Here is a 13,227-nt window from a genome sequence, read left to right on the forward strand (position 1 = left end):
ACAGGTACATCCATTTCTGCCTCTTCGGCACATTCTGCCTCCTGCACTGATGCGTGATGCTGTGCCTCATCAATCCCAATGCCCTCTCCTCAACACTCATGTTTGGGCTCCAGAATTCATTCTTATCAGCTTTGTCTTGCGGCAGCTGATGAAGTGCCTTGACTCCATTTCCACTCTGGAATTCAGTCATGTTCCCTACTCCCATCTGGCTCCCCTTATCAAAACGCTCATGGGTTGGGCTCTCGACGTCTGCCCTCTGCAGTGTGCAAGGCCTTGCCTCCCTGGCATTCCAACTCCCTGCACGGATCTCGCTCTCAGTGCAGGTCCCCATCTCAGCACTGGTCCAGTTCCCTACGCTGTCCCACTCTCAATGCTGGTCCTTGTCTCAGCACCAGTTCTGTTCTTGCTGCCACTGTCCTTACTGGCACTGATTCTGCTCTCAATGCCGTTCCTGCTCTTAACTTTGTGCTAGTTCTCGACAAGGCTGTGGGCACCAGTCTCACTTCTGGCACTGGTCCCTGTCCCTGTCCCTGTGCTGGTCAGCCTGTCCTCTTCCTTTCCCATCGTGGTACCACTCTGTTGCACAACACTGCTCTCCTTGTCACCAGTCTGGCCCTTTGCACCCTTCATCTGTGTACTGGTCCCACTCTCCTCACTGCTCTCACTTGCCTCATCAGTCCCGCAAGACCACTTTGGCCTTCCCGTTTGGCCTCTCCTTCACTCCCTGGCACTGGACCCTCCTGGCCTGGAACTGAACTCCAGTCCTTCCCAATGGCCTCCTTCCCAGTGGTCTTTTTGGATGGCATGGGTGTATCACAAATTGCAGAGCACCATGGCCTCTGCTCGGTCACATGCAACAGCTACCCCTGAGGTTACTGTTAGCACCCCAAATTGAGAGTTTCATCCTTTCCCTCCTCATGAGGTGGCACCTGGCACCAGTGATGCTTCTGTTGGCATCTTCCAGCTCCTCTCCAGATGAGGTGTTAGCAGGTGCTTTGGTCTTGGTGCCTCTGTCCACAGACTTCAGAGTGCTTCTTTATCATGGGACACCAACCTCAACCTCCCCGTGGAGGAAGTTGCTGAGTCTGTTGACCCAACCCAGGCACAGCAACACCAACAGTAGTCCAAGTTCTTTCAACCACGTGGATGCTTGGAGTTCTTCCAAAGCAAGGTGCACTACTCTTGCCGCAAGCCTCCCTCTCACAAGCCAGGGCCAGTCATGGCCAGTCCAAGTCCTCCTCCAAACACTCCTTTTAGTGCATTCAAAACTGAAGTATTTGCACCTCTGGATCCTACCCTACCATTTTGCAACAGTCTCTGTCCCTTCCTCCCAGCCTGCTTGGCCATTGCATCATACCAGTGGGTCTTCAGGACTCTCTCTTCTGGATAGGCCATCCCTTTCCATCCCAGTCTAACCCCCTGCCTGTCCCGCTTCAGGGACTCTTCTCATGAGCAGCTGCTCTAGGAGTTGTAGTCCTTCTGAACCTGGGGGTAGTGGCAGAGGTGTCCCCCTCCCACCCCAAATACAGGGCCCGGGGGTTCTTTTCCCAGTACTTCCTTGTCCCAAAGGCAAATGACAGGCTGTGACACATCCTGGACCTCCAGCAACTCAACAAGTTTGTTGTGTCCCACAAATTTTGCATGGTGTCTCTGGGCACCATCATCACCTGTCTGGATCCAGGGGACTGGTACTACATGCACAAGCTCTGGGCTGTTTGCCTCTCCTGTCTGGAGTTTCTACCCCATCTCCGCGGCTGCTGTGCAGTAGTCCTGATGGGCAGTACCGCAGCCATGAGGTTGACACACTCCTCCCCACTCTTCTCTTTCCTCTTGAAGAATAGTGAAACTTATTTAGTGTTAAGCGTATCGTTCTCACTGAACTAACATTTTTACTTTTTTTTGGTTCTGCTAAGGTATTTGGAAACCTTGCTAAGGCAAGTCAGCAATGGACATATAGCATATTTCCCAGCAATGAAGGCATTTGTGAACTTGCCCACAGAAAATGAATTGACATTTAATGCTGAAGAATACTCTGACATATCAGGTGAACTATCTGTAACGTGTCTAAGTATTCCCTCTGAAGTCTGGTTGTTTCCCATTTGCTTAAGATCGAGTTTTAGAGAGATTGTGGAATAAAATCCTGTTTTTTAAAGAAATCTTCTATAATACAGAATAATTTGCTTTTCTCATGTTTTCTCTCCTTGCTGGTTTTCTATTTTGCTACCCAAGGGAGGCAAGTACCCAATTTTTTCCTGTTCTTGTTGAAACAATTACTAACTATGTATATGTGATTTGTTATAAGTAAATGCAGGCGGTAAACTTGGTTACCTTAATGTTGTTGTAACTTAAGCTTTACTTTATATCTAACTTTGAGATTGCTCTAATAGAATGATGATATTGCGAGATGTATTACTGTTGTTAAATCACTGCAAAATAAATGTCAGCTTAAAGTCAATTGTTTTTTCTTCCTTAGAAATGAGGGCTCTCTCTGAATTGCTAGGACCATATGGCATGAAGTTCCTAAGTGAAAGCCTTATGTGGCACATTTCCTCACAGGTTGCTGAACTTAAGGTAATTATATTTTGATATTTTTCCCTATGCACATTTTATTTATAGTGCCCAAGAGCTATGGTTTAGATGTCATGCACTGAGTATTACCATACCACACCAAAACTGAAAACAGATGGCTGTTGATTCTCATGCGTATCAGTCATCTGTGAACATACAGTACTCTTGAACACATCTCTGTATTATATTCTCTCAATGGTTGGACTATGTCCAAAACACCACATTTCTAAAAGATGTTTCCTTTAAATTAACTTTAAGAGCCAGCTACTATGTTTATTTATCATGCTCATTTTGATTGCATTTTATTTCAAGTAGGCTTTATTTTTTGTTTTATTTTTAGCTCTAATTTTTTGACAATTATCTATTTTGGTTTGATTTTCCTTTAAAGCAGATTCTCAGACTTGTTCAGGTAATTGAAATACCATCTCAAATGCAAGTCGTTCTCAAGGATTTGAATAGTTTGAAATTTCATTATTACAGTGCTTTCCAACTGACTGCTAAGACCAGTAGTACAATTCATTATTGCCATTTGAGTATACAAGGCAAGGGCTAGCCAGGGTTCCTGAGTAGATGTATCCATAAAAACCCTGCAGTGGCAGAACCTGTTCCCTAGGTCTGGGCCAGGCTGCCATGTCAAATCTGAGTAACACTGCAAATCCGTGTGCCTTGTTATGCCCAGAGCAGGGATCCAGGTCCAACCCTGTGGTTCAGGAGCTGCTGCTGCAGGAGTAAATGCTTGGTGGCCTTGCACTCCAACTCTCCCTCTATCTTTCATTCCTCTCCAGGAGCGTTAACAGCCTCCACAGCCCTTGGGTAAAGTGTGGGGTGGTGGCTGTGTGCTCCCATAAAAGGGGTGGGCAAGCAGGTGGAATGGACAGGTCTGGGGCAGGCAGGCTTCCATGTGCAGCCACCACAGCTGCCAAGATTGTGGGTGATTGGTGCTCTTGCGCCCTAGCAAAGAGGAGAAAGGAGTGCACCCATTAAAATGGCAAGGTATGTACACTGTTGATACAAAAGCAATACATCTGGTGTGGCACTCTGAAAAAGTTGAATGGAAATACACAAAACTGTAAATGGAAAGTTTCCTATATATGCATCCAAATTCACAAACCTTAATCCTGCTAGTGAAAAAGTACATGTAATGCGTATTTCTACGAACTTTTTGTGGGTGAACACTCTTAAGTATCTAATACTATTCTGATATTTTTGCTAGGCAGTGGACTGGTTATGCCAATAGATTGTGGGCTATAAAAACTTATGCTGTTCATATGACTGACCTTTCTAATAATATAATAAGTTAAGTAGCCATATTTAGTCATTTTCATTTTTTTTAAACCAGTTAATGTGGTGTGTTTCCATTTGTTTGGAAAAGACTGTGTGGTAATAGACTCTGGCTTACTGTTTTTAAAAAACGAATAGCTTAAACCATGGGTGTCCAACCTTTTGGCTTGCCTGGGCCTCATTGAGTGAAGAGGAATTGTCTTGGGCCACATATAAAATATATAATATAGTTAAAGTATATAAATGACATAATAATGTTAAAAGTTGACGATCTTGTGGGGCCACATTACTAGCTGTCCAGGGCCGGATGCGGCCCGCAGGCCGTGGGTTGGACACGCCTGGCTTAAACCTTAAGAATTTTTGATTTCCAATGACATTTGTTCTTGATAAAAATTCTTTTAGAATCTGACAATCCTTTTAAAGTGTGTACACATACGTTTTTCTCTTTCATTTTCATTAATAATCATGAATTTCAGTGATATTGAATTGGCAGTGTGTATGCCAATGGTTTTCAACCAGTGTGCTGCAAGGACTGTCCAAGTGTGCTGTGAAATTTCATCAGCTTCCCCTCCCTGTAACGCTTTGCAGAACAACTGCAGGAGGGGGAGAGATTGACAGCCCTGCACCAGCTGGGGCTCAAGCAGCAAGACTGCCTGAGTCCCAGCTGATGCAGTTTCCCTCCTGTAGTGGCCCTTAGCAAAACCACCCTGAGGGGAAATGCTGACCCTGCAGGACCACGGTCATGCCGGGAGGCAGCTGAAATGCTGCTTTCCAGTGCGAATGAGCTGGTGGGGAGCAAACCTCATTTCCTGCTGTGGCAAGGGGGAGGGAAGGAAGGTGGGAGCCTGTTGGAGATGGGACGTGGTTTAAATGGGGGTGGGGAGGGGAGCCTGCTTTCAGTGTTTACTCATTTACTCACATCCCTCGCATGGTGTGGAGCAGATTTTGAAAATGTGTGTTCACTGTCTAAGACTGTATTCTGTGATGGATTTGAAACATTAATGCACTTGATCCTTGTTTAGCTCATTGTATGTGCTACTGTGTTGCATACCTTTACAGTAAGACTGTAAACACAGTAAATGTGAATAAATATGACATTTATGAGCAATCAGTTTGGCTGAAGAAAGTGAGTATGCTGTGGAATTGTCTCATTGAAGTTTGCCATGTTACTGAAAGGGTTGGGAACCACTGATGTATGCTACTCTTGTAAAATACGAAGTTATGCAGAAAGATTGCAAGCTTTCTTAATGCCGATTCAAATTGTTGACCTTTACACTGAAGGTGCATCTAAACTTACCAGGAGATCAGCTGGCGCAGGGTCAAACTTCTGGGATTCGATTATGTGTGACTAGCGAGGATGTGCATTATTGAACTATTGGGTCGACAGTCAACCCCTGTATGTCTCATTATTGCAAGGAGAAAGGGAGGTCAACAGGAGAGTTTCTCCCATTGACCTCCCTCAGTGAGGATGGCCAGATAAGTCAATCTTAGATACATCGATTCCTGCAGCAGGGCCCCCAGTCCCAGGCCTCTTCCGAGGGTTTTCACGTTGTCCTCAGGCCTCCATTGCCTAGTCTGTGTCCATTCAGTCAGGCCCAGCAGCCTGGTCAGGCCTCTGCAGCCTAATCGGTATTCACATGCCAAGTGGCCTAGTCAATATTCCCAGGCCTGGTGGCCTCGTCAGGCCTCGGCAACCTAGTTGACCTTGTGTTAGCCGGTGGCCAGGTAATGTGCGGTGAGGTACCAACTATGCCCCTGTTATCATCCAAGTTTAAAACCACAAGAGCAGAGAGCTCGTCGCTGCAAGCAGCCAAGACAGGCTGACGGATTCCCCTGGGTCCTAAGCAACCCAGTTTTTTACTGTTAGAGCAGGGACCTGCTAGCTCTCTCTCACCCACGGCCAGGCTGTAGTAACCAAACGGTTAAAGTTCTTTTCTTGTGCCGGCTGTGTTGCAGTAACAAAAGGGTTAACAAAATAGTTAGGCTTGGATCTTAACTAGTTACAAGTTTATTAAGCTACAGTTATAAGCGTGCGGTTACAAAAGGCTATTGTTTACTTCTTATATGCTAGCAAAGTACAGGTGTTAACAAGTTACGTTACAATCCAATACAAAGATATCTGTTACCATCTAACACAATGATATCTTGATACTAGTTACAGAGCTCTAATTCTTTAGCTGTGCACAAAAAAAAGTCAGAGACCTAGCATGGGTGTATCTTACCCTCTCTGCGTCTCTCGATACCAGCGTAGCCAAGCCGGATCGGTCACTCAGTTCCGCGGAAAGACGAATACGAGGTTGGGTGTCCCTAGCTGTGGACCTCGGGAGGCAATCACCTGACCTGACCAGTAGGTAGTTGGTGGAGATGCACTCAAAGTTAGAGTTCTGCTGGACCCATCTTTTATACCCCTTTTGGGTTACGTATTCTCTTTCTTATCTATGGTGCCAGATCATACTGGTCTGTCTTTGTGACCCCAGTTTGTTACAAGGGCATTTCTACTTAGTTTGCACTTGTAAGACAAGAGATAAACAATTTAGGAGTACAGGACATTCTTTTGTGCGGGCGGGGCACGTCCCCTTCTGGGTGATTGTGTGTGTGCATCATATTGATCAATGCCAGCTGGGGTGATTTCTTGAGGGTCCCCCCCCTCATGTTGACAGTCTGGCCTGTTAGCCTTCTAGCTGTACTTTCTGCTTCTCAGGGTCACGATAAGTTAGCATATCTGGGCCTCAATGAGGGCATCAAAGACTGTGCTGTCAGCAGCCGTTTCCGTGCCCTGTGTGCTTCTCGGTGGGGGGGGGCAACGAGCTAGCTGGCTTGTAAGGGGGAGACTCTGTCTGGCTACACCTTGGCAGGTCAGTGTTCCCCCTTCCTTGGGTTACAGGTAGGGGTAGGGGAGCTTGGGCCATTCCTCTCCACTGAGCTCAGCTCAGAGCCCTGTTCGTGGTGGATGTCTTTCCCCAACCACCAGCTCATTGAGGATTGCCACCACAACATGCTGTGCGCTCTGGACACCTCCCCTCCCTTGGGCTCCTTCCTACCCCATTCCATACATGACATGCTGTCCCGGCTCTGGCTGTGTCACTCTGAGCTGCTGCCACTGCTGCAGTTACTGCAGCTGCTCGGGCAGTGGCAGCTCCACCTGTGGTGTTGCTCCCAAACTGTATCAGGAGCTCTTTGTGCCCTGGTGGCCAGCCCCAACTGACTGGCCTCCTTGACCTTTATACTGCGGCTGTAGTTGGAGCGTGCCTTGCAGCGCTACAGGGGACAAGCCTTTTCCACCCAGCAAGCCTGGGCCCCACCTCCTCTGGCTAGTGCGGGGTTGGTACACCTTGTCAGAGTTCCACATATCTAGGATATATATAGTCATATATAGCGTAGATAAACCTTCTCTGAGGCTTTCTAGGTGGCAAGCAGTGCTTAATAGTGAATGGTTGTTGTTATTTAAATAACTATCCATTAGTTAATGGGAATGATGCAACAGTCTCATTACATGAGCCAGATAGCTCATGAATCATGAACAGTAGTCATTTATGAACATTGTCCCACTGGGTAGCATCCTCTTTTAACAGTTCCTCAAAGTTCGTGTAGCTGTGTGTCAGAAAATACATTCATACAGCCACAAAGCAACTTCTTCTTCGAGTGGTCCCCGTGGGTGCTCCACAATAGGTGTCGGGCTTGCCCGGCGCCGCAGATTGGAATTCTTCCAGCAGTTTCTATTGGATCACGCATGCGCCGACGCGCACCGCTCCCTTGCGCGCCCCCGGCCATGTGCGCAATCCGGTCCCCGCCAGTTCCTTCTCAACCGCCATTGGCTGCAGACGGAATCCGCTCAGGCTAAAGCCAGAGTCAGATAAGAGTTGTTTTTACGTGTACTTTGTTTGTTTTGTCACTTAAAAAAAAAAAAAGAGAGAGAGAGAGAGAGACTATCAGCTAGCAGAAAGAAGAGGAACGAAGGAGAGAGGGATGGACAAGAAGGCTAGTTAAGCCGTCCGCTGCCCCGCAGGCTGGTGATTATTTGGGGTAAAAAGGCACTGATTATGGGCTACGTACCCTGTTAACAGTAAAGACTCACCGTGATAGCCTCCTCGGGGTTTAAGAAGTGTGAGTCATGCTGCGAAGCTATGCCGGCCTCCGATGGGCATAGTGAATGCATTCGCTGCCTGGGGGAATCACACGTTATCCAGAAGTGTTCTCACTGTGCTAAGCTTACAGCCAGGGCTGGGAAAGACAGAGAGATGAGGCTCAAAATGCTCTTGTTTGATAAAGCTCTCCAGCCGGAACCACCGGAGAAGCCTCACGCAGAAGGGCCCTCTGGGTTGCATAAGAGGAAGGCAGCCTCTTTGACCCCCTCGGTGCAGAAGAGGAGGAAACTCTCCCTGGCTTGATCCTTGCCGGCGGGCCCAGCGGGCGGGACGAGCGGAACGCAGAGTCCCCAGCCGTGAGCTCATGAAAGCGGCAGCGCAGCAGCGCATGTGCCAGAGGCTGAGCCTCTGATTACACAACAGACAGCACGCAAGGCACCGTGAGCACCAGCGAGGCAAGCGCCGGAATCGGCGGTGCTGACTCAGGCAGCACCGGCCCCCGCGGCACCCATGGCGCAGGGGCACCTGGCACGGAGACTACCGGTGCCGGAGGAAGCTACCCGCGCGGCACTGCAGCTGACTGTGCCAAGCGCAGCGCTGACAATGGGGTCGAGATCCCCAGCATGGGAAGGGGCGGCGCCCACCCCGCAGGGGAGGGGCAAGGCAAAAGCAAAAGCTTGGCACTGCAGTCCATCTCCAGACAGGGCTGTGCTGCCCTTATCACCTAGCCCTCCCCCCGAGATACACACGCCACACCGGCGGGCTGTGACTCCACCGGCTTATCTAGGACCTCCCTCTCCGTTGCTCCAACCAATTTCGCCGTGGCTTGGGCCACCTTCACCATTTCTGGGCACGGATCCCCTTGAGTACTATCACAAACCAGCTTCACTACTATCTATGTCGTCGCGGAGGTCCCACTCTCCCAGACATCACGGGTACACTCTCCGATCGTGGTCCAGGTCTCCATCACCGGGCCCTTGCCCATGCTGCTATGGTCGTCCTCATCATGCTGAACACAGACACCGCAGGTCTAGATCCAGGGGCAGGTCCTCCCCTGCTTTTCAGTACCCCTGTGTACACACTCGCTCTGGGACGGGAACACAGTTGTCTCAGGGGGAGTTAGGTCCAGAATCCCAGGACCTTCCTTCACAATCCTCCAGGGAGCAAGTATATCATCGACCACGGGAACCAGAGGATTTGAGGGAGGTTTACCCCAGTGGTTCCTCCTCATCCTCCCCAGATGAGGCCATCGCCCCCGGGGATGTCTCTCTCCCCCCTCCCCCCCCCCCCCCCGGATGACCTTAAACAATTCCAGGAACTGTTCAAAAGAGTAGCTTTCTGCAGGACATTCAAATAGCAGAGGTGCAGGAGAAGCATCATAAACTCCTGAAAAATTTGAGACCCCCGGCTTCATCCAAAATCACTATCCCGCTGGACGAAGCCATTATGGAGTCAGCCACTAACATATGGCAGACCCCGGCCTCTATTCCACCTACGAACAAGAGAGCGGATAAGAAGTACTTCGTCCCAGCCAAGGGCATGGAGTTCCTCTTTAGTCACCCACAACCAAATTCTTTGGTGGTCGAATCGTCCCAGCAGAGGTCGAAGGCGTCTCAGTACAAATCGGGGGGATCGGATAAAGATGCTAAGAAGCTAGAGCTGTTTGGCAGGAAGGTATATTCCTCCTCTACCCTATTATTGAGAATGGCAAATTACGTGGCACACCTATCAAACCACAACTTTGACAATTACTCCAGACTTACTCCCCTCATGGATTCACTCCCGGAAGACAAGAAGCCAGTGTTAAAGGCACTTGTTCAAGAGGGCTATGCAGCGTCGCGGACGGAAGTCCAAATTGCCCTGGACGTGGCGGACACAGCGGCACGTTCAACGGCTACAGCAGTGGTCATGCGTAGGGAATCCTGGCTCCAGACGTCTGGTATCCCCAGGGACCTGCAGGTGAAGATCGTGGATCTTCCCTTTGATAAACAAAAGCTGTTTGCGGACTCAACCGACTCGGTCCTCCACTCCAGCAAGGACTTGAGGGCCACACTTAGAACCTTGGGCATTTATACTCCCCCATACAAGAAGAAGAAATTTTATCCTCAGCAAAGACGCTACGCTTACCAACCACAGCATGCTCAATATCAGCGAGGCTACGACCAAGGGCGCCATCAGCAGCAGTACAGAACTCCCAGGCGACGTTCTCAACAAAGCCGTACGCCCTCGGGGCAGGCCCAAAGACAACAAGTTTGACGGGTATGTCGGGGGCTGCACTATCAACACCATCGCTCAATGCCACTCTCATCTCATGTTCCATCATCGCCTCAAACCGTTCCGCTCCCAATGGCAAAAGATCACCATGGACAGATGGGTGCTTGAGATTATAGCCACGGGTTACACGATCCCCTTCCAGTCACTTCCACCGACGAAGCCTCCCGCCAGGCCTCATCTCAGAGACGCTGCGCACGAGGCGAGGCTCAAGCAGGAGGTGGATCACCTTATGTTCATAGGGGCGGTGGAAGGAGTGCTGGAGCAATTCCAGGGGAAAGGTTTTTATTCATGCTACTTCCTAACAGAGAAGAAAACAGGAGGCTGGAGGCCGATCTTGGATCTACGGGGCCTCAACCGTTACTTGCGCAAGCAACGCTTTCGGATGATCACAGTTGCCACCATACTTACGGCACTGGACGATGGAGACTGGTTTGCAGCCCTCGACTTACAAGATGCTTACTTTCATATAACAATCTGCCCAGCACACAGACGCTTCCTCTGCTTCACGGTCGGCAGGGAACATTTCCAGTACAGGGTTCTTCCATTCGGCCTATCCTTGGCTCCCAGAGTTTTTACCAAAACCCTGGCAGTGGTATCAGCCTACCTGCACAGACAGGGGGTGTTTATTTTCCCATATCTGGATGACTGCCTGCTGAAAGGGGCCTCAAAGGCAGAGGTCTTTGCCGGGCCTAGTTATCAACCTCGCAAAGTCAAAGACCGAACCCACACAAGATATAGAGTTCATAGGGGCACACACAAACTCTATCACAGCAAGAGTATACCTGCCCAACGCCCGCTTCTGTGCCATCAGCTCACTGGTGTAAGTCATGACATACAGTCCCACGGTGCTGGTCCTAACATGCCTACAGCTGTTGGGCCACATGGTGGCAGCGACGTTTGTGGTACAGAATGCCAGGTTACACATGCGAAGCCTGCAGCATTGGCTGGCGAGTGTTTACAAACCGGCATCCCACTCTGTCCACAAGGTGGTGTCACCCACGACAGAGGTGCGCAGATCCTTAGCGTGGTGGGAAAACCCCGAGAATCTGCTAGTGGGGGTGCCTTTTCACCAACCACAAATTTCTATTTTTCTTACCACCGACGCCTCCCACATAGGATGGGGAGCGCACATGGGCAGCAAGGTGATGCAAGGGCCATGGTCCCTTGCGGAACAGACACTGCACATAAACATACTGGAGCTCAGAGCAGTGTTCAACGCGTGCAGACATTTTCGAGATTACCTGCATGGCAAAGTAGTCGGGATCAATACCGACAATACCTCCACTATGTTCTACATCAATCGACAAGGAGCGGCATGATCCCGTGCGCTATGTATGGAAGCAGTCCGATTGTGGAACTGGTGCATCGCCAACAACATAACGTTGAAAGCCTCGTACTTGCTGGGCGCTCACAACGTGAAGGCAGATCAGCTGAGCAGGCGCTTCGCACTCATGCGTGAATGGCAGATCCGCTCCGACCTGCTACGGCGCATAGTTCGTACATGGGGGTTTCCCCAAGTCGATTTGTTTGCCACCCAGTACAACAAGAAGTGTCCCCAGTGCTGCTCCAGAGCAGGAATAGGGCGGGGGTCCCTGGGGGACGCATTCATGATTTCATGGAAGGGCCCTCTACTTTACGCGTTTCCCCCCACAACGCTTATCCACAAGGTTCTGTAGAAAGCCAGAAGGGAGAGAGCTCGCATGATACTCATAGTCTCAACTTGGGACCGGCAACAATGGTTTCCCTTGCTTCTGCGCATGTCAGATTGCCCACCACTTCCCCTACCGGTGGCACCGGACTTACTAATGCAGGCTCAGGGGTCCATAGTTCACCCACACCCTCAGGGTCTGCGTCTACAAGCATGGTTAATCCATGTCTCAGCGCCTTAGAGAGCACGTGTACGGAGGGAGTACAAGTCCTGGAGTGTAGCCGAAGGACCTCCACCAGGAGGACTTATGAACAGAAATGGACTCGATTTACAGCCTGGTGTTCCGCCAAGCAGTTAGCTCCCCTTGACGTTCCTATAACCGTAATACTAGAATACCTATTGGACCTCAGACGAGACAGGCTTTCTCTATCCTCGCTAAAGGTCCACCTTGCTCCTATATCAGCTTTTCGGCATACAGAGGAAGGGCCCACTGTATTCGCTCACCCTATCGTCACAAGGTTCTTGAAGGGGCTGGTAAACCTGTACCCTCCTCGAAAACCGCTTCCACCATCGTGGAGTTTGGACTTGGTGTTCAGTACGCTATCAGGACCACCCTTCGAACCATTAGCCACAGTACCCCTCCGACTCCTTACGATGAAACAACCTTCCTCCTTGCGATTACGTCAGCCCACAGGGTGAGCGAGCTCGCAGCAGTGATGGCAACCCCACCCTGCACAGTATTCTCAAAGGGGGCGGTAACCTTACAGTTACACCCAGCCTTCATTCGAAAAGTTTCTTCGGAGTTCCATCTTAACGAACCAATAGTTTTTACCCGAAGGCTCACAGCGCCAGCAAGGAGGCGCGCCTACATCTCCTAGATGTGAGAAGGGCGTTGGCCTTCTACATAGACAGAACTAAGTCATTTCAGAAAATGGACAGGCTTCTAGTGTCTCTCGCTCCTAGGTCAAAAGGGGAAGGCCTCTCTTCACAGAGAATTTCAAACCACATCGTGTCCTGTATAAAAATGTGCTACGAGCTTCGAAAGACCCTTTTGCTGGCCCTGCCTAGGGCTCACTTCACCAGGGAGGTGGCGTCGTCAACATCCTTCTTCAAGGGCATCGCGTTAAAAGACATATGTAGAGCGGCGACCTGGCCATCCTACGACACCTTCGCCAAGCGTTATGCCCTACAGCGGGTATTCGAGGAGGATACCTGTCTGTCGACAGCAGTCCTCTCAGGGGCAAGCTGCACATGAATTGATTACCCACCTCCTTACTTGGGTTACTGCTGGGTAGCCACCTATTGTGGAGCACCCACGGGGACCTCTCGAAGAAGAAAGAGAAGTTACTCACCTGTAGTAACGATGGTTCT

General features: G+C 49.8%; 1 protein-coding gene across 1 annotated transcript in view; it reads left to right on the plus strand.

Annotated features, from left to right (window-relative positions):
- NCKAP1 (NCK associated protein 1) overlaps window positions 1-13,227 on the plus strand; it is a 185,609-nt gene that overhangs the window by 130,320 nt on the left and 42,062 nt on the right. The window contains exons 22-23 of the mRNA XM_075000608.1: window positions 1,914-2,044; window positions 2,474-2,571. Coding sequence (XP_074856709.1) covers window positions 1,914-2,044; window positions 2,474-2,571 — 229 coding nt within the window. The remainder of the gene's footprint in view (window positions 1-1,913; window positions 2,045-2,473; window positions 2,572-13,227) is intronic.

This window comes from Carettochelys insculpta, chromosome 8 (genome assembly GCF_033958435.1).
Source record: "Carettochelys insculpta isolate YL-2023 chromosome 8, ASM3395843v1, whole genome shotgun sequence".
NCBI lineage: Eukaryota > Metazoa > Chordata > Testudines > Carettochelyidae > Carettochelys > Carettochelys insculpta.